Genomic DNA, 25,120 nt, shown 5'->3' with positions numbered 1-25,120 from the left:
GGGTCTAGCCGTAGTCGTTGAATATTCCATTTCTCATGCAGCTTCTCCAGGGTCGCTCGCAGAGTCTAGTAGCTTCTCTGGAATCGTCCAGGGTCTAGTTGCTTCTCTGTATCTTTGGAGTCTTGCTCGATCATGTAGCTAGCTACTCTGGGACACCTCAGAGTCCAGATTCTTTAAATTTTAAATATCCTATTAGTAAGTTTAATCGTTTTGGTATAGAGTGAGTAGCCCCTGATACGCCAAACTTGTAGCTTGTATGTATTATAACTGTAGTAATAAACAGGTTAAACTGTTCTTGCGTGTTTAGTTGTATATAAAATGATAGTTTGATATTTTAATATTAAACTATAGTTTATATACAATGAGTTTGCCTTGCTGCCTATGTTTTCTGTTTTCTGTAATGTAGGTCGTATGTATTTATGTAGTTGCCAATTAGCATGTATGTTAATGAGAGTAGAGGGATGCTGCTGATTGACCAATCAGCGTCTGCCTGAGGGAATGCCCTGTTAGGGATTTGGAGCCCCCACAGCATAGTTTTCTGAATCATTGAAGGAGATTGTTGTGCATTCCCACCCGCCATCCCCTTCAGCACCTGTAATGGTACTGTTTATTCATGTAATATATATACATAATCTGTACTTTATATATGATTGTAATACCATATACGTATGCTATAACATTACTTTGGTGCTTTGGTTTTGCTATACCCTTAAACTGTCATATGAATGTCATCTCAGTTGGTCTCCTGATTTTGTTTTAATTGTTTGGGCTACTCACTCTTAATTTTAAAACATATAGTTTAATTTTGGCATTTAATTCTTGGGGAATTCTACCCCCAATCTTATAATAATATTATACATGTAGTATTTTACGACAGTATGTTTCAGCTTCTCTCATATCGTTGAGGGTCTAGCTAACATATTCAGCTTCTCTCATATCGTTGAGGGTCTAGCCGTAGTCGTTGAATATTCCATTTCTCATGCAGCTTCTCCAGGGTCGCTCGCAGAGTCTAGTAGCTTCTCTGGAATCGTCCAGGGTCTAGTTGCTTCTCTGTATCTTTGGAGTCTTGCTCGATCATGTAGCTAGCTACTCTGGGACACCTCAGAGTCCAGATTCTTTAAATTTTAAATATCCTATTAGTAAGTTTAATCGTTTTGGTATAGAGTGAGTAGCCCCTGATACGCCAAACTTGTAGCTTGTATGTATTATAACTGTAGTAATAAACAGGTTAAACTGTTCTTGCGTGTTTAGTTGTATATAAAACAGATAATGCAGAAATAAACCCTCTTCTCTTCCTAAAGAATTCTGTAAATCATTTCATTTTGTCAACTATTCCTGTAATTTTCCTTGCAAATATTTGACTGTTCTCAATTATAGTGTTGCCATTTCAATAGTAAACGTAATGATATAAATAGAATTCATAGAAAATTTCATTCACAAATGAATTTTCTCACAAATTGTTGAGAAAGTTTTAATATCTTGCAATTCAAATTACTTATTGGTGCTATTACTGCCAGGGATCTCTGTCTCAAAGTATGCATTTGACCTTATGACTTAGACCTTTGATCTTCCATCGTGAAGCCTTTAAATGTACTCCTACTGATGTTTTGTTATATTCTGTTTATTGCATGAAGACCATTTATGTACATATTCTTGTGCTCTGTATCTTTGATTTGTAGTCTTTCAAGTCTCAGTACATTCTATCTATGAATTTCAGAGATAAAAGGACACAAATCCAATATAGAAAAGGCATTATGGTTATTAAGTGACTGAGAAGTCTTCGACAAACTGGATTTTATTATTCCACAGAAACCTGGTAATAATGATTTTTGTTAATTCTTGGACAGAGCTTATAGCAACCTGTACAAAAAATGTTGTCATTGCCTTTCCCTTGACACTATCCTGTACAAGTAGCTTGTTTCATTGCCTTCCCTTGATAATATCCTGTACAAGTAGCTTGTGTCATTGCCTTTCCCTTGATAAGATCCTGTACGAGTAGCTTGTGTCATTGCCTTTCCCTTGATAATATCCTGTACAAGTAGCTTGTTTCATTGCCTTTCCATTGATAAGATCCTGTACAAGTAGCTTGTTACATTGCCTTTCCCTTGATAATATCCTGTACAAGTAGCTTGTTTCATTGCCTTCCCTTGATAATATCCTGTACAAGTAGCTTGTGTCATTGCCTTTCCTCTTGATAAGATCCTGTACCAAGATTAGTGCTACATTCGCATATCCGGTTGAACCTGTAAAGAGGTACAGATTTGGACTGAGGCTGACCTCAGGAAAATTTGGCACGTGTAGAGTGAGGGGTCCAGACGTACCTGGCCGAAACTAAAATGCTAACTATTGCCAGTTTGCGTTATTTATTTCTAAAACAATGTCAAGTCACACATAGTTTTTAAGATACGTTATATGATTCAGTGGACGGATGAAAAAAGGTCATAATATTCTTGAAACACTGTTTTTTATTCTCCAAAACTGTGCATTTTTAGCTCTGCTTATAGCACGGTCCAAGTGTGTTCGTTTATCGTGGAAAATTTCTGTGCCACACGTACCGTTTCAACTAGGATACGGGAATTTAACCTATGTGTCATTGTCATTCCCTTGATAGTCTTATATCAAGAGCCTGTGTCATTGCTTTTCCCTTGACAAGATCCTGTACAAAGAGCTGTTGTCATTGCTTTTCCCCTTTATAAGATCCTGTACCAAGATTATGTGTCAGTCTTTTCCCTTGATAAGATCCTGTACCAAGAACCTGTGCCATTGCTTTTCCCTTGACAAGATCCTGTACAAAGAGCTGTTGTCATTGCTTTTTCCCTTGATAAGACATGAACCAAGATTATGTGTCATTGTCTTTTCCCTTGATAAGATCCTGTACCAAGAGCCTGTGTCATTGCTTTTCCCTTGACAAGATCCTGTACAAGTAGCTGTTGTCATTGCTTTTCTCCTTGATAAGATGATGTGCCATTGTCTTTTCCCTTGATAAGATTCTGTACCAAGAGCCTGTGTCATTGTCTTTACCCTTATTAAGATCCTGTACCAAGAGCCTGTGTCATGGTCTTTCCCCTTATTACTAAGATCTTGTACCAGGAGCCAATGTCATGGCCTTTCCCCTTGACAGGATCCTGTACCAAGAGCCTGTGTCATTGTGTTTCCCCTTGACAAGATCCTGTACCAAGAGCCTGTGTCATGGCCTTCCACCTTGACAAGATCCTGTACCAAAAGCATATGACATTGTTTTACCCATGGCATGGCAAGATCCTGTACCAAGAGTCTGTGTCATTAGCGTTCCCCTTGAGTATAAGATCCTGTACCAAGAGTCTGTGTCATTAGCTTTCCCCATGATTATAAGATCCTGTACGAAGAGTCTGTTTTATATTGTCTTTCCCCTTGACAAGATCCTGTCATGGCCTTTACCCTTATCAAGATCCTGTACCAGGAGCCTGTGTCATGGCCTTTCCCCTTGACAAAATCCTGTAACTAGATTATGTGTCATTGTCTTTCCCCTTGACAAGATCCTGTACCAAGAGCCTGTGTCATGGCCTTTCCCCTTGACAAGATCCTTTATTACTGCCTTTCCCATCATTAAGGTCCTGTACAAAGAACGTTAGACCCTTTACTAAGATAAGATCCTGTTTCTGCCTTGGCCACCCAATAAGATCCTGTACCAAGAGTCTGTGTTACTGTCTTTCCCCTCGATAAGATAAAGTCAAATTACACACAGCATGGGTCTATAGGAAATTGTCATAATTTTATTTTGATAAGCATACATTTGTACATTCCTCAGTATTTACCAAAACAGACCCAAAAATATAAATAACAGCAATAACTGTTTCTGATTTGCAAGAAATTTTATTTCAATATTTTGGTAATACAGTGTACTCACTAATGGGCGTTTTTCATATACCGGATACAGCTGTGTATATTTTAATTAGAAACATTAACATTTCTCAAACATTGTCTCAATCAGTTCTATTTTTAAAATCAAGACATATATTTTCATAATTACAATAAAATCTTTCTTGAAGTGAAAACATTACACTTTGATTTCCAACATGGTATCCAGAAAGAAAGAAAAAAAAAGAAACAGTTTCCAAAATTTCCAGAACAAAATTGGTACCTGATTATTGAAAGTTCATTACAGTGTGGTTCTACAGTACTGAAGATGTAAAAAATTATATTATTATGTTGGACTGCAGTGTGCTAAATATCTCAAATGATATGTCATAGTAAATAGTGACTACTTTTATGAATGAAAAGTTTGATAGTGCAGTAGTTTACGTTACATCATGATAGCTCTACTGATATGATACATAAAATCTTGGACTAGATGAATGTCCCTCCTGAGTAGATGGAAATGCCACAAGTATTGTAAACTCGCATATTATGCAGTAAATAGCCTTATCTCATTTTTGTCATTTGTTAGTACTGCTAAAAACAGGTAGGTTTACAGAAACATTTCTAACGTTGACAGGTACAGATATATATGGAGTATCATCTCTATAACAAGTCATGGTAGATATCATCTGCGATTCTCCAGAGGGTTACGCTCACTTACGCCCTCTGTATCCCTGGAATATGTCCGAAAATTGAAGGCTCAGTGTGTGCCACCTTGTGGATGAGACGACTAAATTGATTCTTCGATGTACATGTATATCAAAAGAATCTTGTGGTCGCAGTGAAACTGAGTGGATTTGTGGTGCAGAGAATGAAAGTGAGCGTAACCCCTTGAGTATTGCGGATGGGTAGATATCTCTAACATCGATAAATAATATCTGTGTAAGGTGACCATAGTGAAACACTAACTGATTTCATTGTACGAGGGTCCCTTAAACAGCCTATACACAATATACAATATAAACAGCTACCAGTATAATAGTGTTTCTTTTCAAAGACAAAAGAGAGAATTGTATTGTGGCCAATTTACTTTTTATTTTTTTTATCATAAATTCCAATTTCAGGGAAAATTTATCAAATGATATTCCGTCTTTGTGTATTGCAGAGTTATCTTCTCTTGAGAACAGGGATTGATTGTTACGTCATTGGTCTGTGTGTGAAAATTACGTCGTTTTCTCAAAAATTGATGACGTTTCTCTCACAAACAATTGACGTAACAATCAATCCCTGCTCCCAAGAAAAGATAACTCTGCAATACGCAAAGACGGAATAGTGGAAACCTGTTTCTAGTTTCAGCTTTTCCGATAAACGTCATGGTGTATGAAACCTAAGAGTCAACGGGATCAAATTTTAATAATTAATGGAAATATCAAAAGGTTAGCAAGTACTATCTAATTACACAATTACAGGTCATAATGACCCTTGATGTAAACTTAGCAGTAACATGTACATCAATGACAGAACTATAATTCATTTATCAGCACATTTATATGTATTCATATTATGGTTGTGTGTAAAGTTACATTATATCAAGTATAAGTTATCATACTTGCTAAGTCCGCATACTGTATAGTGCTTTAAATTTGCGGAGTCAATTATTTGCGGGGGTTAAATTTCGCTGCATGTGCAAGCGAATCCCATGTGTTGTGCAAAGAATTTTGTTTAGTGTTTAGAATTCGCGGATATTAGTCCAAGTGCGAATATAGCGAAATCAAAACCCACACAAAATATAACCACTATACAGTACTTCAGAGGGATTTTTTCACCATCATTTTTCTCTTTTTGACACGAGCAGAACTCTGACTACATCTTGCTCTTTGCTCAAATTCAATCAAGTCAATCTATAAAACAGATAAAACTATGGCATTTTATTTTACCAAATTGAATCGTTTTGAGTACTTTTTCCAAATATGTATACACAGTTTCTCCGATACGAAAGTTTGAAAGGTTGAATTTGCAACTCCGTGTTATATCAAGATCAGAATAGTAATTCATTTGATGTTTATCAACAAATGTGATCCTTAGTCATTCTGATGACTTGATGTGAGCTTTGGTTGAATCTATTCAACTTTATGTCAGTTGCACAGTACAATGTTACAGTACTGACATCATAGCCAGTGGGTGTGATGGTACCATGAAGTTATAAACCGGGGTATGTGTATAAACATAGGGGTTCATTACAAATGTCTGAAATACACATATACTATATACTGATATGGGTCACAGCACACTTGAAAATGCCTGTGATATAACCATCCGAGTCCGAATAGCCATTTTTTTGTCAGATTTCACCATAAAAAGTGCAGTACATATACCGGGCAGAAGTTGCTATAACTGTTCCTTTTTAATGTGTCAGTCCAAGTACCTATCAAAACTTAGATGTGTCAGTCCAAGTACCTATCAAAACTTAGATGTGTCAGTCCAAGTACCTATCAAAACTTAGATGTGTCAGTCCAAGTACCTATCAAAACTTAGATGTGTCAGTCCAAGTACCTATCAAAACTTAGATGTGTCAGTCCAAGTACCTATCAAAACTTAGATGTGTCAGTCCAAGTACCTATCAAAACTTAGATGTGTCAGTCCAAGTACCTATCAAAACTTAGATGTGTCAGTCCAAGTACCTATCAAAATTTAAATGTGTCAGTCCAAGTATCTATCAAAACTTAAATGAAGAAGTTGGCATGCTCCCTTTCTGTGTTCAATCACAAACATAAAGGTTGTAATGATGATAGTTGTAATTGATTGGATTAGATATACTATACTCCCATGTCCACGAGTCTTTTAACTATGAAAGTTGGATGAGGTATTAAATACTGACCAGCTTGATAATAAAGTACATGTATGTCTGTTATGAATGTGTTATGAACATAACGGTGTCACTTATCAGGACAAGCGTCGATAGAACATGTCAACAAAATGATTAAGATATATTCACCGACTACAAACATCAACAATAGACATTATATCAAAACCCAGTAACATAATTATATTTCACCGATTATCGTATAATAGGGCCATACATGCATCAAGCACTTTGTCTGGAAAATATTGGCCTATCGTTACCCAAACAAATATGCACATGATACCAAAAATTCTATCTGAACGTTTGGATATTAGTCGCAGGGGATTATCCTGGGTACATCTGTATATCCCTTTCATGATTGACTGATACCACTCTTCAAAAAGTCGTGAAATTTAAATGAGGAAGCGTATTTGTGAAACTTCTTATATGGCACTTACTAGGTAACTGGAAATAAGTGATATTACACCTGAAGTTAGACATTAAAAATAATCAGCTATTTTTAGCCAAAAGACTTAAAACCTTACATCAATTAGAGTAGCTTTGTTTGACTTTTTGTGTCTACACACATGCACCAGTATCTAAATGATGACACACAATTTTAATTTTTATCAAATTGAACTGTGTACACTAATGATACGAAATATTTTTTTCAAAACACAAAAAGTGTTTTGCTGTGAGTATATATACCAATTATAGCAATGTATCATAATCAATATTCCTGCAGAAAACATAGCCAACAATTTACAAATGACAATGTTGCTATTTTAAGAAAAGCTGTTGACTACATACATTTACTTGCTCTTGTAAAATATAAATAATCAATTAACATTTGGCATAAAGTAAAACAATTAAATTCTAAAAACAATAATTGTAATTGTTCATAATAACACTCCAGGCTTCTTAACCAGACAAAACACAAAACTTAGGACTAGCTATTATAGACGCTAGGACTAGGCATGTATCATATCTACTATAAGGATGTATGGTTAATATCACACTTTCCTCTGACAAATGAGAAGTGACATTAAGCAAAATCTACTGTACATTGTCGGTACAAAATTTACCTACTTTAGCCACAGTGTTCCATGCACAGGGAGAGTTACTAAATCAAGAGAATCTTACATAAATCATAAAATTGGGACATCTATTATACAAATACCTGCTGTCATTTTTGTGAAAAATTGGTGACCTCATAAAAGATTTGTATCATCATGTTAAACACAAAAAAAACCCTTCTTAAAATTTAAGCTAAATTAATTTCAGTATGGATATGCTTTTAACAAGTAAGACTGGGAGATTGTTTATTCTCACTTCTTGTGTCACAAAACGGTAAAATATTGTACATATCAATGAATGCTGTCAAAAAATTATGAACGCATTGGAAGCATAACAATACAATAATTTACAAATGACTTATGTCAGAATAATCTGATCAAGAAAATCAAGAATTAAGGTTGCATTTATATATCTGGCGCAGAAACATTCCATGATAAACGAACACACTTGGACCGCACTGAAGGCAGAGCTTATAAATGAACACTAGTAACAAGCCCCAACTCAGTTTGAAGGGTAAGCACACAGTTGCAAATTTCTTTTTTTGCTGTAGAACATCTGTGGTTCAGCTAGTAACTCTAATCAAATCAGAATTGCCCCGGTGTCAGAATTCCGCAGTATAGTCTGGCGGTATGTAATGTTAGCGAGACGATAAACACTTTCCTCTAGTTATAAATACAGCTTACGAGGAGAAACGATATAGAGACTGTTACTAACAACTTGTGGTTTAACATCCATACCACGCTGCATGGACTGGATGTCCCGCTGAATACCACCGAAGACAATCAGTTCTCCTCGACCTTTTACCAGCGAGTAGAATATTGTTTCCTCGGGAGCATTAACAGAAATGTTTTCATTGATAGGCCGCCATGTGGCTGACTTTGTCTTGATCACATCACTTATGTCCAGAACATGTAAATGCATGGCAACACGATTATCACGAGAGTTAGCGGTGCTGCCTCCCCCTACGCCTGAAGACACATTCCCTTGTCCCCTTCCAGATGAGGATGACTGTCCAATGCGACTCTCTCGCAATTTTTCCTCAAACTTCCTCAGTGCCTCTAATTGTCTTTGTCTATTTTTCATAGCATTAGGACGTACCGAGGGCTCCCCTGGCCTCAGACTAGATGTGCCTCCACATGCCCCCTCCTCTGAAGGCCCAGGCTCAGCAGCATCTCCTATCATTCCGCTTGGAATAGGTCCCTGACCTTGAAGTCTGTTAGGTGACAAGTGACCCCCTTTTGCTCTAGGAGATTGATTCAGCTGACCTCTTGACCTTGATGACCTTAGCTGTAAATATGAGGGATGTTTGAACTCTGGTCTTTGACCTCCCTGACTTGGCATGTTATCCTCACTCTCTGCACCAGAACTATCATCACTGTCTGATACAAGCATGGGCCGGGCCCTATTGCGATTTTCTGAGGGTGAGGCTTGTTGTGAATTATCTCCCCTTGGAGGGACCCACACTCGGTTTCCCCTGAAGGTAGGACGCATTGTGGCCTGATTTTCCCGGGTATTATCCTTGGAGGACTGTAGCGGTTTATTGGGCTTACTCAGGACTACTATCATATCTCCAACCTACAACAAACACAACACATTTAAAGAAACAATCACTGTATACAGAAAATGAATCATCAACCTAATTTAATTTTATATGCAAATATTTTTTACCCGGTTCAATAGAACATACAAGAATGTTGGGCATAATCAATAAATAATCACAAACACAGTCTCTTATCTTTGTAACAAGTACATTGTGACATTATTATCGTCTGCAGCATACTGTATAATAACATGACAGATTTGTTGAGCATAATCATTCATGGTTTTCATGATTGCTATTAAATGAATTCAATGAATTTAATTGACATATTTGACTGAAATCAGTATTTTCTGGCTGTACTGACCTCAAGAACAGGCTGGGTGACACCACAGTTGGGGAGCAGTATTTTCTGTCTGTACTGACCTACCTTACAGGCTGGGTGACACCACATTTGGGGAGCAGTATTTTCTGTCTGTACCGACTTACCTTACAGGCTGGGTGACACGACAGTTGGGGAGCAGTATTTTCTGGCTGTACCGACTTACCTTACAGGCTGGGTGACACCACAGTTGGGGAGCAGTATTTTCTGGCTGTACTGACTTATCTTACAGGCTGGGTGACACCACAGTTGGGGAACAGTATTTTCTGTCTGTACTGACCTACCTTACAGGCTGGGGGACACCCCAGTTGGGGAGCAGCATTTTCTGTCCGTACTTGGGGAGCAGTATTTTCTGGCTGTACCGACTTACCTTACAGGCTGGGTGGCACCACAGTTGGGGAGCAGTATTTTCTGTTCGTACTGACATACCTTACAGGCTGGGTGACACCACAGTTGGGGAACAGCATTTTCTGTCTGTACTGACTGACCTTACAGGCTGGGTGACACCACAGTTGGGTAGCAGTATTTTCTGTCCGTACTGACATTCCTTACAGGCTTGGTGACACGACAGTTGGGGAGCAGGATTTTCTGTCCGTACTGACATACCTTACAGGCTGGGGGACACCACAGTTAGGGAGCAGTATTTTCTGTCTGTACAGACTTAACTTACAGGCTGGTTGACACGACAGTTGGGGAGCAGTATTTTCTGTCTGTACAGACTTACCTTACAGGCTGGGTGACACCGCAGTTGGGGAGCAGAATTTTCTGTCCGTACTGACATACCTTACAGGCTGGGGGACACCACAGTTAGGGAGCAGTATTTTCTGTCTGTACAGACTTACCTTACAGGCTGGGTGACACCCCAGTTGGGGAACAGTATTTTCTGTCTGTACTGGCCTACCTTACAGGCTGGGGGACACCACAGTTAGGGAGCAGTATTTTCTGTCTGTACAGACTTAACTTACAGGCTGGGGGACACGACAGTTGGGGAGCAGTATTTTCTGTCCGTACTGACATACCTTACAGGCTGGATGACTCCACAGTTGGGGAGCAGTATTTTCTGTCTGTAATGACTTACCTTACAGGCTGGGTGACACCACAGCTGGGGAGCAGTATTTTCTGTCCGTACTGACATTCCTTACAGGCTTGGTGACACGACAGTTGGGGAGCAGTATTTTCTGTCCGTACTGACCTACCTTACAGGCTGGGGGACACCACAGTTGGGGGGCAGTATTTTCTGGCTGTACTGACTTATCTTACAGGCTGGGTGACACCACAGTTTGGGAGCAGTATTTTCTGTCTGTACAGACTTAACTTACAGGCTGGGGGACACGACAGTTGGGGAGCAGTATTTTCTGTCTGTAATGACTTACCTTACAGGCTGGGTGACACCACATTTGGGGAGCAGCATTTTCTGTCCGTACTGACATACCTTACAGGCTGGGGGACACCACAGTTAGGGAGCAGTATTTTCTGTCCTTACTGACCTTCCTTACAGGCTGGGTGACACCACAGTTGGGGAGCAGTATTTTCTGTCTGTACAGACTTAACTTACAGGCTGGGTGACACGACAGTTGGGGAGCAGTATTTTCTGTCTGTACTGACCTACCTTACAGGCTGGGGGACACCACAGTTGGGGAGCAGTATTTTCTGTCTGTAATGACTTACCTTACAGGCTGGGGGACACCACAGTTAGGGAGCAGTATTTTCTGTCCCTACTGACTTACCTTACAGGATGGGTGACACCACAGTTAGGGAGCAGTATTTTCTGTCCGTACTGACTTACCTTACAGGATGGGTGACACCACAGTTGGGGAGCAGCATTTTCTGTCTGTACTGACTTACCTTACAGGCTGGGTGACACCACAGTTGGGGAGCATTATTTTCTGTCTGTACTGACTTACCTTACAGGATGGGTGACACCACATTTGGGGAGCAGTATTTTCTGTCTGTACTGACTTACCTTACAGGCCGGGTGACACCACAGTTGGGGAGCAGTATTTTCTGGCTGTACTGACCTGCCTTACAGGCTGGGTGACACCACATTTGGGGAGCAGTATTTTCTGTCTGTGCTGACCTACCTTACAGGCTGGGTGACACCACAGTTGGGGGGCAGTATTTTCTGGCTGTACTGACTTACCTTACAGGCTGGGTGACCCCACAGGTGGGGAGCAGAATTTTCTGTCTGTAATGACTTACCTTACAGGCTGGGTGACACCACAGTTGGGGGGCACCATTTTCTGTCCGTACTGACATACCTTACAGGCTGGGTGACACCACACTTGGGGAGCAGCATTTTCTGTCCGTACTGACATACCTTACAGGCTGGGTGACACCACACTTGGGGAGCAGCATTTTCTGTCCGTACTGACATACCTTACAGGCTGGGTGACACCACAGTTGGGGAGCAGCATTTTCTGGCTGTATCACATAAATCTGCTGCCATTGCCAGGGTTCACAGTCAAGGGAGAGAAGCCAGACATCACTGAAGATCTAGAAATAACAGACAACAGAAATCAATCACTAAAGATCTAAAAATAACAGACAACAGAAATCAATCACTAAAGATCTATTCACTAAAGATCTAAAAATAACAGACAACAGAAATCAATCACCAAAGATCTGAAATAACAGACAACAGAAATCAATCACTAAAGATCTGAAATAACAGACAACAGAAATCATTCTTTCTATCTCAGAGTTAAAGTTATGACAAAACTATTGTGCACATATAGTGCTTATTTTAACAGATGCTTTTTTTCTTCATTTGAGGCTGGAAAAAACAAAAACAAAATCAAAACAAGTTGTTTGCCAGATATAAAGTGTCATTATTATTGGTGTCTTGACAATTTTACAACCCACTGGAGCATGAAAAAACACTACAATATTGAGAAAAGGAAATACTATAATATTAAGAAAATTACATCAGGAAAGTATCATAAGTAAATTGGCCAGTACCTGGTTTGGTCCGCCACATCCTCCAATGATCAGAATGTGTGAGTCATCTATGGTCATCTGAAAACATATAAATGTCCAAAGTCTGTTTCAAACATGTTTGAGGCATTTAAAACTGCAGTACCTTTTTTTTTGGTACTGAACGAAAACATGTTTATTGTGGGCATGACTAATAATTCAAATTTGTAAGTAAACTCATAATTAAATGTAAGACATTTGTTAACACATGAATTGAAATATTCAAATTGATAGCTGAATTTAAATCAATAACTAGATAAAATTAAACACTGCTCCAGAAAATTCTATTTCTAGACCTAATAATTAGAAGAACTGAAACAGGAAACTAGATTTCTAGACTTTAACTTTAGAACAGGTATTGAAATCTCTATGTTTAAACCTGAACCTAAGAACTTGTTTCAATAACAACACTATAATATGAGCAATTACAGCAATACTTTGTTATTAGGAACTGTGTCCAAAGTCTTACTTGAGTTTGGCCATATCGTGGACTAGGTTTTTTACTCCCAGTCTGCTTCTTTTTCCACAATATTTCAACGAAGTCAAACACCCACACTTCATTCGTCCTACAAAAAAAGTCCTTTTTTTATAATGTTTCAACTAAAATTTTAATCAAATCAACATTTTTACAAAATTTTCACAAAGTGCCAGGTAAACCTCATTTGTTCATACTGGTACTAAGATTTTTTTTTCTATTTAAATGAGCTTATTTAGATATGATTAACTGTGAGGGTGAGGACAGTGAGGCCCAGAGGGATAATAAAGCAACCATGGTTAATTATTCTTATTACAAAAAATCCCTCCAATGGTACTGAACAAGGAGGGTTTTAAAGAATTTAACCTCAAATTTCCCTATTGGATCTTGCAACTCTGCACCAAGAGGGTCCACACCCTCTCTTTATACAAAATTAAGTTCCCTTTGCCCAAGGAGGTTCCGAGCCAACTGTTGATGAAATCCCTTCAATGGTACAGAGGAAGAAGGATTTAAAAGACTTAAACCTCAAATTCCAGTTTTAGGCCCCACCCCTCTTCACCCAGAGGGGCAACACCCTCTGTTTATACAAAATTTAGTCCCCTTTTATAAAGGATACTCCAGGAAAAATTTGGATAAAATCCCTCCAATAGTATAGAAGGAAAAGGATTTTAAAGATTTATAGTTTTGGGGTGGGGATCTTAACCATTTCAAAGTTATGACCCAGGGGTTAAGTCTCCAAGGCCATCCTGGAAGCATATGTGCATTCATCTCTTTATACTCAGCAATTGTATATATGGTTATAGGGTGGGGATCTCAACTGTTTCCAAGCTGTGACTAAGAAACTAGGTCCCTAGGGGTTCGGTCAGACCCCAGGGTCTATTATAATATCAGGACTGCATTCGTCTCTTTATGCCCAGCATTTGTATATATAAATTTGGGGTGGGGATCTCAACCGTTTTAAAGTTATTGCCCAGGGACTATGTCTCCAAGGGTGGGGCCAGACCCTAGTGCCATCCTAGAAGCAAATGTGCATTCTTCTCTTTATACCCAGCAATTGTATATATGGTTATATGGTGGGGATCTCAACCATTTCCAAGAAATAAACTTTTTTTGGCCCCACCAGTTGTACAATTTTGAATCCCTGCCTCCCATAAATGCTTCCGACCAAATATGATCGATATCCATGGCATAGTTCTACAGAAGAAGTCATTTATAGCAATATAGCCAAATTGCCCCCTTTTGGCCCCGCCCTTAGCCCCCTGGGCTGTCAGCCCCACCATTTGTACAATTTTGATTCCCCACCACCTAGGGATGCTTCCAGTCAAATATGGTTGATATCCATCACTTAGTTCCAGAGAAGAAGTCGCTTAAAGCAATATAGCCAAATAACCTTTTTTGGCCCCACCCCTCAGCTCCCATGAATGCTTTTGATTAAATATGATCGATATCCAGTGTATAGTTCTACAGAAGAAGTTGTTTGTAGCAATATAGCCAAATTGCCCCCTTTTTGCCCCGCCCTTTAGCCCCCTGGGGGGTCAACCCCACCATTTGTACAATTTTGAATCCCCGCCACCTAGGGATGCTTCCATTCAAATTTAGTTAAATTCCAATCAGTGGTTAAGGAGAAGAAGTCGTTTAAAGAAACTATTGACGGACGGATGTTGGATGCCTTGGTATGGCATAAGCTCACCTTGGTCCTTCGGACCCGGTGAGCTAATAAATAATGAGGTAATGCTTTATGCAAGATGTTCATTTCAATCTGTCAAAATTATCATCTATTGAAATCAGTCACCAACAAATGAAATCAACACTAGACAGTCTTACAAATACTGTTTCAAGTCACCTTTTCAATGAATGCGGCTGGTTAACACCCCTCGATTAACATCAACAAAGCCAAAATGACAGTAATTGTTGGCAGATAAAAACATGATATTTTCTCAGAATCAAATTTCTATTGGAACTAATTATTCTTTAAGGTTGATATAAATAAATTAATTCATTCTCATTCAGTTCTAATGTGTATAAAGTTGAAACATCTTGGCACATACACAGTATGTCGGATTCAGAGAGAAATGACGCTTCTAATCAAAGATTTGTTGTTTAAAGAACAACTTACCCAGCTCCAGGAACATGTGAGCCTCCGAACACGACCATGGTGTCGCTAACTACAGATGCTGAGTGACCAGCCGTCGGCTTTGGACTAGTAGGGGACATGGTTGTGATGTGAAACCACCTGTTTGTCTCCGGCTTGTACATGTGCAGCTCAGAGAAAAACCGTGCAGCCTGGAGATCAAAACATAAACTTTCAACAACAAACTCTACGGTTCCATTACAAAACCATGAAGAACACCATAATTTGATGTAGGGTTGTCTATTACATAAAAGAAAATCAACAATATTTTCTATGTTTGAAATATATCGAACGCATCAATAAACTCGGTAGTGAATGGAGGGCATGATGATTTTGAGATTTAGGTCCAAATTGAACTTGAGTGGGTAATTGATACTGCAGGTATTTGTAGAAATTTCAAGGTCTATAGCACGGAAATCGTTTGTGCAGATGCCGCCACAGAATGATCCCAACATGTCACTTTTAATTTGCTTTGCAAGCGACCAAAAAAAGCCTAAGGTTTAACATTGGAACTTTTTCACACTAACATGCTCTTCACTTCTGTGTAATGGTTTAAAGAATTTAAGTGGGATGGCCTCAGTACTAGGTAATGGACCATCTTCGTTAGCCAAGGGTTACGAACTGGTCTACATGCTCTTCGTAACCCTCGGCTTGAGAAGACGAATATGAACCTGATGCAGGGGATAAGAAGAGGGTTGGCTCAAGTCTCTAAAACACAGGGCTACTCACCAGATGCAGGGACTAAGGAGTGGGGTCACACCAGTTACTAAGACAGAGAATATTGGAGGATTAAGGTACAGACTTTATTAAGGGGATAAGGAGAAAAGCGGCTAAGTGGCTTAAACAGAGGAAGTTGGGACGGCTACAGATAGGATTTTTAATGTAGGGGATAGGAGTTGGGAGGGGTGGGGGCAGCAGCTATGAAACACAGAAAAGACTGGGAAATTACAGACCTGATGCAAAGGATAAGGAGTAGGATGGCTCCAGCCACCAAAGAGAACTAGGCTGTCTTTGTAGACTGTCATGCTGGAACATGCCTTTGGTGACGGATATGTGCCTGAAACATTAAGTAACATTTTGGCTGTAAACCTATATAACACCGGGTACCTTCCTTGATTTACATAAATCAATGTACATACCAGTAACTATTAAAATATTCATCAAACACATTGACCATATTATCTACTATTTGGTGAAATTCATATTTGAAGATATCTTTTTCACTTTTCTCTGCAGTTCACCACTAAATGAACTATATACAAATGAATAACACAGTACAGTTGTAAGTTGGTAATAATCCAGCCAGTTCAATAAAGTGAGTCCCTTGATATATATATATACATATTTCAGCAAAGTTGGTCATTGCACTAATTAACTTATTAAGTAATGCTGATAGGTTTTGGGAATATATGTATTGCCCTCTAATTTTACTTAAATTTACATAAATAAAGATCAAATCTTTCAAACTTTGCATTCATTCAATAATATATTTTATTTTACTGATATACGTACATTGTACCAACATTTTGTGAGATGCAACATAAGATAATCATATAAATCCAGGTAGGTTTCAATCACAACACGCTCAAGCGTTACCAATGCGTGGGTTTTTATTACGGTCAACTAGTTTCGACTCTATGTTGATGACGTCATGTAATAACTAACAATGTAAAACTGCACCCCATTTTTAGTACTTCAGGGGCTGAAATATCTTGAAAAAATGTCCTGATGAAGACTCGCACATAGAGTCGAAACTAGTTGACCGTAATAAAAACCCACGCATTGGTAACGCTTGAGCGTGTTGTGATTGAAACCTACCTGGATTTATATGCAACTTTTTATTCAATCGCCCTGCATACCTTTCGGTATCCACACTCACAGCGAAGTACCCCGCCTACTCACCCAACCTACTCAACATTGACGTTGGCTCTATCTCGCATGATAAGATAATCATATAACACAAACCTATGGCTAGTGGCCGAACCCATTGTCTGGTTGAAAGGTCAAACCTCCAAAGGTCATTGAAGGTAGTATTTGTAGAAGTACAGCCACCAAAGATGTAGGCTGATTTGTCGTAGTAGCAAGCACAGTGTGAGTAGCGCTCTGTGATGTTGGAGCCGACCTCGGGGAGGATCTCCGTCCAGCTGACCTTACAGTCCCACAGACTGTGTAGGAAGTCCTGGTACATCTGGTGCAGCACACCTACAGTTTACAGACAGATATCAAAGTCAGCCTTCGGCCTGTGTAATGATGAACAACACGTTGGGGATATATTACATGTAGATCAGATTATTTACATATATATAAAGACTATGAACACCCGATGACAAACAAAGGGAATCCATTCAGGCCTTCCATTTTTTGTTTAATTGGTCATGATTATTTCCATGGCATGCAAGCAAGAAGAAAAACATGCTATATTTTGATGAAAGTGAAAGAGATATTGATATTACAAAACTATCACAAGAATAGAACAATATTCAACGTAAACCCATCCATCAAATACAATCTATACATTCAAACTTGGTTTGTTATTTACATGTATCCTATTTCTATTACCGGCATGTAGCTATGACATTATGGTGATTTAAGGACGTGTCAGGTTTTTGTGGTGGAGGAAAACTGGAGTAAAGAGAGAAAAACCACTGACCTGAGGCCAGTACCTAGCGACTGCCCAACCTAGGCCTTGAACCTGCGACCCAGTGATGGAGGGCTTAATTTTTGTGATAATAGATGTCAAGACACCTAAACCACTCGGCCACCACTTACATTCAAACTAGTTACATGTAGGAAATTGTTTATATAGAAGTTCCAATCAAGGCATGGTTGACTTGCCTTGACTCAGTTCTTAATTTCAAGTATAAATCTGTTTCAGATTCAGATTAATTGGATTTTACTTAAGTATTTATGAGGAAAGTCAATGACTAAATATTTCATACATACAATGTACATAGAATTAAAACAGAAATATTTTCAAAAACAAGGCTTATTTAATATGACTGCTTGATTCAGGTAGCAAGCCACTGCCCATGCCAGTGTAACATATAATTATCTAATCAAGCAAAGCACTTTCATGTGCAGCTGCTGAGCTTTACATGGCCTTCCTATAGCTATTGATTGGACGTTAAACAATACTAAACCAAACAAAACCAATCCCTGCTATTTGTCACTTAAGTCAGATTTTCTTTTTGCACCACAATGTTGCTGCTTTTTTTTTTAAATTCCCATAATTAACATTTATCATAATACAGTTATTTTAAAACTATTTTACAAGATCTATCCATTTGGGTAGCCAGAGTATCCTCTTTACCCTGCAGACACCAGACTCGGACATTTTGAAAGATAGGACTAGGTGTTCGTCCACATCTGACATTCACAACCATCTGTCAAAGTATCAGAAAGTCTTTTCTCTTAACCTGGATAGGTGTATCTGCACTTTTACCGGTGTGAGATTTCCTTGTCTCACCCTAGGGTTGAGACGGGGGATTCCCCTTTTCATAACAATGGCATGACGTCACTTCAACAATACAATGATGTCACGTCAACAATCCATCAACGTCACATCAACCCTGAATTTAGCATGTAACGTTATCATTACATTGTGTATATGATACACAATGGGAGAACAGGGAAAGAGAAAAAGAATCATTCAACCCCTTGTGGGTGAGATAGGGGAATCTCAACCCTCGGGGAAAGATTCTTAAGTTGCCAAACAACTTAAGAATCTGCCCCCTCGGGTTGAGATTCTCCTATCTCACCCCCAAGGGGGTGAAAGATTCTATTAGTCTTTAAGTCATGTCTTCTTGTAGAGCACTGCTACAGCAGCTTCACCGACGACTGTGATGTAATGATGGGATGTTTAGAGCTAGTCTTTCCTGCTGTTCATTCACACCAATAATCCTGAAGGCTTTAACCTGGATGGATTCGAGAAGCTTAAGATTGATGGCTGAGGCATTCATCCAACACAGTGAGGCATACTCCATGACACTACGAACCTGGGCCTTGTAAACAGCAGTTCTCCCTTTGACATTCAGTTTGTTTGCAACTTTCCTAAGGGCTCCAAGCTTCTGTCTGTAATGTTGGAAATGTGCTTATTCCAGGTGAGCTTCCAAACTACAGTGACACCCAAGATCTCTGCCAATTTGATGGTTCCAAAGAAAATGTCAGACCTGGTTGGATTCCTCTTTCTTGAGATGGTCATGATCAGGGCTTTGCATTTTGATGTCACTTTCCATTTGTCTACCCAGTTCCTCATTCTTTCCAGGTCCCTGTTTAGTCTTGTGTGTCTTCCGGGTTGAAAACTATGTTTAAAGGAGGGAGGAATGTAAAGGGACTGGACTTGGTCAATCGACGGTGCCCTGGTAGCTCAATTGGTTAGAGTGACGTCCATTTATGAGTTCAGAGGGTCCCGGGTTCGAATCCTGATATGGCCGTGCATTTTTCTGCTCCTATTACATATTCAATGACATTGGTACCGTTGTATCATCGTTATCTATATACTTATGGGAGTAAAACAGTTGCATGTTTTGTCAAATTTAAATGAAACTAGATGTAAGAATTCACATATTTGTACACTAATGTGTAGTGTTGTATTAAATATGTGAATGTGTTTCAAGGAGGTAATTTATTGACAGTTGCTACAATGCAGTTTATGTGTTTTCATTCCAGATTGTAAGGGAGGATCCCCCATGTCACTTCATGCACGTGTTTATTTATACGTTGCACGTATATTATAGTAGCAAATGAGAAATACAAACGTTAATTAAGTATGAAAGCGTGATACAAAATAAAATGCTCCATGTCATGCATCGTTTTTCTTCTGCAAGTTCTAAATTAAAAGCCGAGAAATGAGTCACAATGTACCTTGAACTAGTCGATGCCACTGGTGACAAACCAGCATTGCTGATTTTAAATCCTTATACGGAGATAAATATCGTAGCATGTATTCTAAAATCTCCTCTGGAAGGTCTCTGATATTAACAAATTGTGAATTTGAATCCATGTCCATGTTTTGTCGTTCCATGATCGCTTGAGTCGGCGAAATGTCCATGCTGTTGCCTCTTAATCAAATGACAGCCGCCATAATGTTTAAACACCGGAAGTGAATATGCTGATATGTCGAAAAGTATAGATAAAAATCTAGAATCAAACGAATTTTTTCATTGTTTACATATCATAAATATCTTTATTAAATTTCAACTCTTCATAAGGTCTAATATGTATATTTATCATAGACATAGGTATCACAATAACGACACATACTTTTTGGCAGCAAATCTAATTTATAAAACGAAGACCGGAAAAATTGAGAAAAGGCACCATAATCAGCTGATGAAACGTCACATGTCAGCATTGAGAATTTTATCTATCTGAAGAACTGGAGTTAGCTTATTTGAATACAACAAAGTGTAAGTGTTCCATGTACTTTATTGTCAATTTGTATTTGGAATAAAAAAACACCCCAAAAACACCCAATTTCAACCATTTGCAGCTGATATGTGCCTTAGATTTTCAGGAATGGACCCGGTGGGGACATACCCAAAGTCATTTATGCTAGTACATCCCCCCCCCCCCCCCCCCCCCCCATTAAATTATATACGAGGTTTTATATATTCTACTAATTTGGTGGTTTTATCTATATCAAGTTCAGTTTTCATGTCTTTGTTTGATGTAAAACCCACATATCAAATTTGAGAAAATACAAAGACACCAAAAAAAACCACCACAAGAATATTTAAAAATGTTTTTGGTGGCCTGCTGGTATATAGCTACTACCACGGACTTCTAATTCCGTGCAACTACCTACCAAATTCCAAGATTCAATCCAATGCAAAAAAAACCAAGAGGCCCAATGGGCCTGCATCGCTCACCTGGTATAAATCTCACACTTGTAACCTTAAAAGTGATCATAAATAAAGCTACAGGCAAAATATCAGTATTTATGATTAAATTCATTCAAAAGACCCTGTTATTTTTTTTTTAAACATTTCACCCCTGTGATTGAAAGTCGAACAAATTATATAGCCTTTCATCTCAGTATGCAACTTGCAACATCATGGGACCCATGGTTATTCAGAAGAGGTCGTTTAAAGATTTTAAACAAATTTGACCCCTGTGACCTTGAATATAATTGAAGGTCATTCATTTGAACAAACTGTGTAGCCCTTCATCTCAGCATGATAAATGATAAATATCAACATCCTGAGCCTTTTGGTTATTAGCTCCCCTGGCACGAAGTGCTAAGTGAGCTTATGCCGTGGGGCGGCGTCCGTCGCCCGTCGTCGTCCGTCCGGCGTACGGCGTCAATATTTTACTTTAAACGACTTCTTCTTAATAACCGAAAGGCCCAGGGTGATGATATTTGGCCAGTAGCATGCTGAGATGCCAGTAGCATGCTGAGACGTCGTCCGTCGTCCGTCCGTCCGTCCGTCCTCGTCGGTCAACTTTTCCTTTAAACAACTTCTTCTGAAGAACGGATAGGCCTAGAGTCATGATATTTGGCTGAAAGCTTTGTTGGTAGGAGCCCTACAAAGTTTGAGAACGAAAATGACCTTGACCTACTTTAAAGGTCACAGGGGTCAAATATGTCAAAAACTTCAAACGACTTCTTCTGAAGAACTAAAAGGTATAGAATCTTCATATTTGGCTGATGGCTTCCTGGGATGGAGCTTAACAAAGTTTGAGAATGAAAATGACTTTGACCTACTTTCAAGGTCACAGGGGTCAAATGTGTCAAACACTTCAAACAACTTCTTCTGAAGAACTGAAAGGTATAGAATCTTTATATTTGGCTGGTGGCTTCCTGGGATAGAGCCCAACAAAGTTTGCGAATGAAAATTAGTTTGACCTACTTTCAAGGTCACAGGGGTCAAATATGTCAAAAACTTCAAACGACTTCTTCTGAAGAACTAAAAGGTATTGAATCTTCATATTTGGCTGATTGGTTCCTGGGATGGAGCCCAACAAAGTTTGAGAAAGAAAATTACCTTGACCTATTCTCAAGGTCACAGGGGTCAAATATGTCAAAAAGCTTCTAATGACTTCTTCTGAAGAACTGAAGGATATAGAATCTTTATATTTGGCTGGTGGCCGCCTGGGATAGAGCCCAACAAAGTTTGAGGAAGAAAATTAGTTTGACCTACTTTCAAGGTCACAGGGGTCAAATATGTCAAAAACTTCAAACGACTTCTTCTGAAGAACTAAAAGGTATAGAATCTTCATATTTGGCTGATTGGTTCCTGGGATGGAGCCCAACAAAGTTTTAGAATGAAAATTGCCTTGCTCTACTTTCAAGGTCACAGGGGTCAAATGTGTCAAAATTTCAAATTAATTCTTCTGAAGAACTGAGAGGTATAGAATCTTTATATTTGATTGATGGCTTTCTGGGATAGAGCCCGGCAGAGTTTGAGGAAGAAAATGACCTTGACCTTCTTTCAAGGTCACAGGGGTCAAATGTGTCAGACACTTCAAACGACTTCTTCTGAACAACTGAAAGGTATAGAATCTTTATATTTGGCTTGTAGCTTCCTAGGAAAGAGCCCAACAAAGTTTGAGAATGAAAGTGACCTTGACCTACTTTCAAGGTCACAGAGGTCAACAACATTTTAATGGATTTGTTCTTAAGAACTAAAAGGAATGGATTCATAAGATTTGGCTGGTAGCTTTTGGAATAGAGCTTACCAATTTGAGAAGGAAAATGACATTGACCTACTTCGTGCCAGGTGAGCTGAAAATGAAATGCTTAATAAAATTTCCAGAATAAAGGTGCAAAAATATTGCTTGTGAATAAAATATATTTGTAAGTGGGTTTAATTCATCTATGTAAAAGTTTCTGATTAGATTGAGTGGATCACCTGGCAAATAGTTGTTGTGTTTCCCTGTCAATTACTCAAATTTCCCCAGTGATATTTCATACAAGAGGAACCTCAGAGTTTGACATTTTGTGGGCAAACATGATTCTTTGTTACCACATCAATTAGTATAGGATCCCTGTCCCTGTATAGCCTCCCCTTAACTTACGTTTGGATATACATGTAACTGAAGCACAGTTCGGCAAAGTAACTAACGTTGATTTTTTGTTGTTGTGTTTTACATCCTATTAACAGCTATGGTCATTTAAAGGACATGCAACTAGGTTTTGGTTGTGGAGGAAAGCTGGAGTTCCCGGATTAAAACCATGGACCTTCGGCCAGTACCTGGCGACTGCCCCACATAGATTTCAAAGCCGCGACCCAGTGGTGGTGGTGGTGAAAGGCTATTGGTTGCAGAATGTCTGTCGCCTTAACCACTTTATTCAGGCCAACACCCCCAATCCCCACCCCCCAAACACACACTTCTGTTGACCAGGTAGCTCAATCTGTTAGAGCGATGGTATAATTATCTGAAGTCCAGGGTACAATTCCAAGTTGAGCCCCGTTGAACTTTTACACTTGGAACACTGTTGTTGACTTATAATTTGTTGATTATTTCATATCTATATTTCTCATATAAGTCGGCCCAAAAGCCACAAGGTAGGCTTTTCTTATCAGAAATGGTTCAGCAAAGCTATGGTCATTTTGGAAAAACAGTTTCCAAAACTTATAAGTATTAAGTTACAGTTTTGGGTAGTGGTACGTATACAGGGATCTGTAATCTTGCACAAATTTGTTCTTTTCCAGGTGTAGTGATGGATTCAACAGGTGAGACTGAGGAAAAGCTAGACTCAATCCTACTAGAGTTCTTCAGCACACTGGATGACCTGTACAAGACACAGTCATGCCTTAATGAAGATATGAAAAACGGATTCCTACAGATGTCTCGAGCTCGTTACAACATGGGTGCTAAAGCAATAGGTCCCTCACAATATGATGAGAACAAAATGGCAGCATCTGTTAAAATAACCGTTGGGGATGACAACAAAGGAAGCAATGTACTAATCATTAATAATGTGTCATCAGTAAAAACTGAAACTTCTGCTAAAGACATTCCGGTGGATACTGTTGGACTGAGAAAACGTAATGTACAAAAATCGGAACAAGATGAGGAAGAACCTGTCAGTCATGATCAGAAGGAATTAAGTCCAAAGGAAGAGACAGTCAGTGTAAATAAAAAACTGTTTCCTAATCCACTGAACTGGTTTGGTGTACTTGTGCCACAGAGCTTAAGGCATAGTCAGACAAGCTTTAAACAAGCTGTAGAACACTCTGTAAAAATTGCAAATCTGAAATTGAAAATTGAGGGGTTGCGTCAAGATTACATTAATTGTATGGGACTAAATTTTAAAGAAAAATTGAAGTTAGTAAATGATGAATAAACTACATGTTTACAAATATAAAGAAATCAAAATTTGAAGAGTTGGTGAATGGTTACCTAATTATGTATGAAATGGATGTAAAAGAAAAATTTAAACTTCACAATGAATATAGTATACATACACACACAAAAAAATGTGTTTAAAAGTGTCATATGTATTTAATTCAAATGCATTTTTGTGTGGCAATATTAATTGTTGGACATTTATACATGTAATTTCATTTTGTAGGATGACGTTTTGATGTCTAATTATAGTTAATATATGTATTTAAAATATATATACATTGTTATTACTTTTCAAAAACTTTTTCATTTTAGACCTATTAAAAACAAAAATGAAATATTTGTGACAGATTTGATGTTTTTTGTTCATGTTCATCATCTGCAGGTCAAGTTTGATCAAGGTTCGATTCAGGTCGTGTTTGGTCTGGGTGACAATTGTAAACCATCCATCGTATGTATGCAGCTTTGGAGCCTGTAGCAAATGTATGTTCTGCCCGTGTAAACAAATACTAAGGCTTTGTCCTCAATCTTGAAAAGAAAATCTGTTGAGAAATGTAGGTGGTAGAGTCGTG

General features: G+C 38.7%; 2 protein-coding genes across 2 annotated transcripts; one reads left to right on the top strand and one right to left on the bottom strand.

Moving 5' to 3' along the window:
* Positions 1–5,098: 5,098 nt before the first annotated feature.
* LOC110460242 (F-box only protein 42-like) lies at positions 5,099–20,341 on the bottom strand. Its single transcript, XM_021513054.1, has 8 exons — positions 20,118–20,341; positions 17,220–17,456; positions 16,208–16,311; positions 15,240–15,406; positions 13,118–13,214; positions 12,634–12,690; positions 12,052–12,168; positions 5,099–9,331 (listed from the first exon to the last, which is right to left on the bottom strand). The coding sequence occupies exons 1-8, from the start codon at positions 20,302–20,304 to the stop codon at positions 8,423–8,425; spliced, it is 1,875 nt and encodes a 624-aa protein (XP_021368729.1). The 5' UTR covers positions 20,305–20,341; the 3' UTR covers positions 5,099–8,422.
* Positions 20,342–20,530: 189 nt separating this feature from the next.
* On the top strand, positions 20,531–24,857 carry LOC110460237 (coiled-coil domain-containing protein 115-like). The gene is made up of 2 exons (XM_021513040.1): positions 20,531–20,662; positions 23,912–24,857. Exon 2 carries the CDS (start codon positions 23,920–23,922, stop codon positions 24,544–24,546), a length of 627 nt encoding a protein of 208 aa, XP_021368715.1. The 5' UTR covers positions 20,531–20,662; positions 23,912–23,919; the 3' UTR covers positions 24,547–24,857.
* Positions 24,858–25,120: the final 263 nt, after the last annotated feature.

This window comes from Mizuhopecten yessoensis, unplaced genomic scaffold (assembly GCF_002113885.1).
Source record: "Mizuhopecten yessoensis strain PY_sf001 unplaced genomic scaffold, ASM211388v2 scaffold10333, whole genome shotgun sequence".
In the NCBI taxonomy this organism is placed as follows: Eukaryota; Metazoa; Mollusca; class Bivalvia; order Pectinida; family Pectinidae; genus Mizuhopecten; species Mizuhopecten yessoensis.
Note: the sequence above shows the minus strand (reverse complement) of the source record. Positions and strands in the feature narration are given on the sequence as shown.

Excerpts from the sequence above, each read along its gene's own strand:
- LOC110460242 (XM_021513054.1), bottom strand. The coding sequence starts at position 20,304 with ATGGACATTTCGCCGACTCAAGCGATCATGGAACGACAAAACATGGAC. Across the intron at positions 16,312-17,219 it reads GGTTCGGCCACTAGCCATAG|GCACATATCCGTCACCAAAG; the intron begins GTTTGTGTTATA and ends TTAATGTTTCAG. Across the intron at positions 13,215-15,239 it reads TCACATGTTCCTGGAGCTGG|GACGAATGAAGTGTGGGTGT; the intron begins GTAAGTTGTTCT and ends CTTTTTTTGTAG.
- LOC110460237 (XM_021513040.1), top strand. The coding sequence starts at position 23,920 with ATGGATTCAACAGGTGAGACTGAGGAAAAGCTAGACTCAATCCTACTA.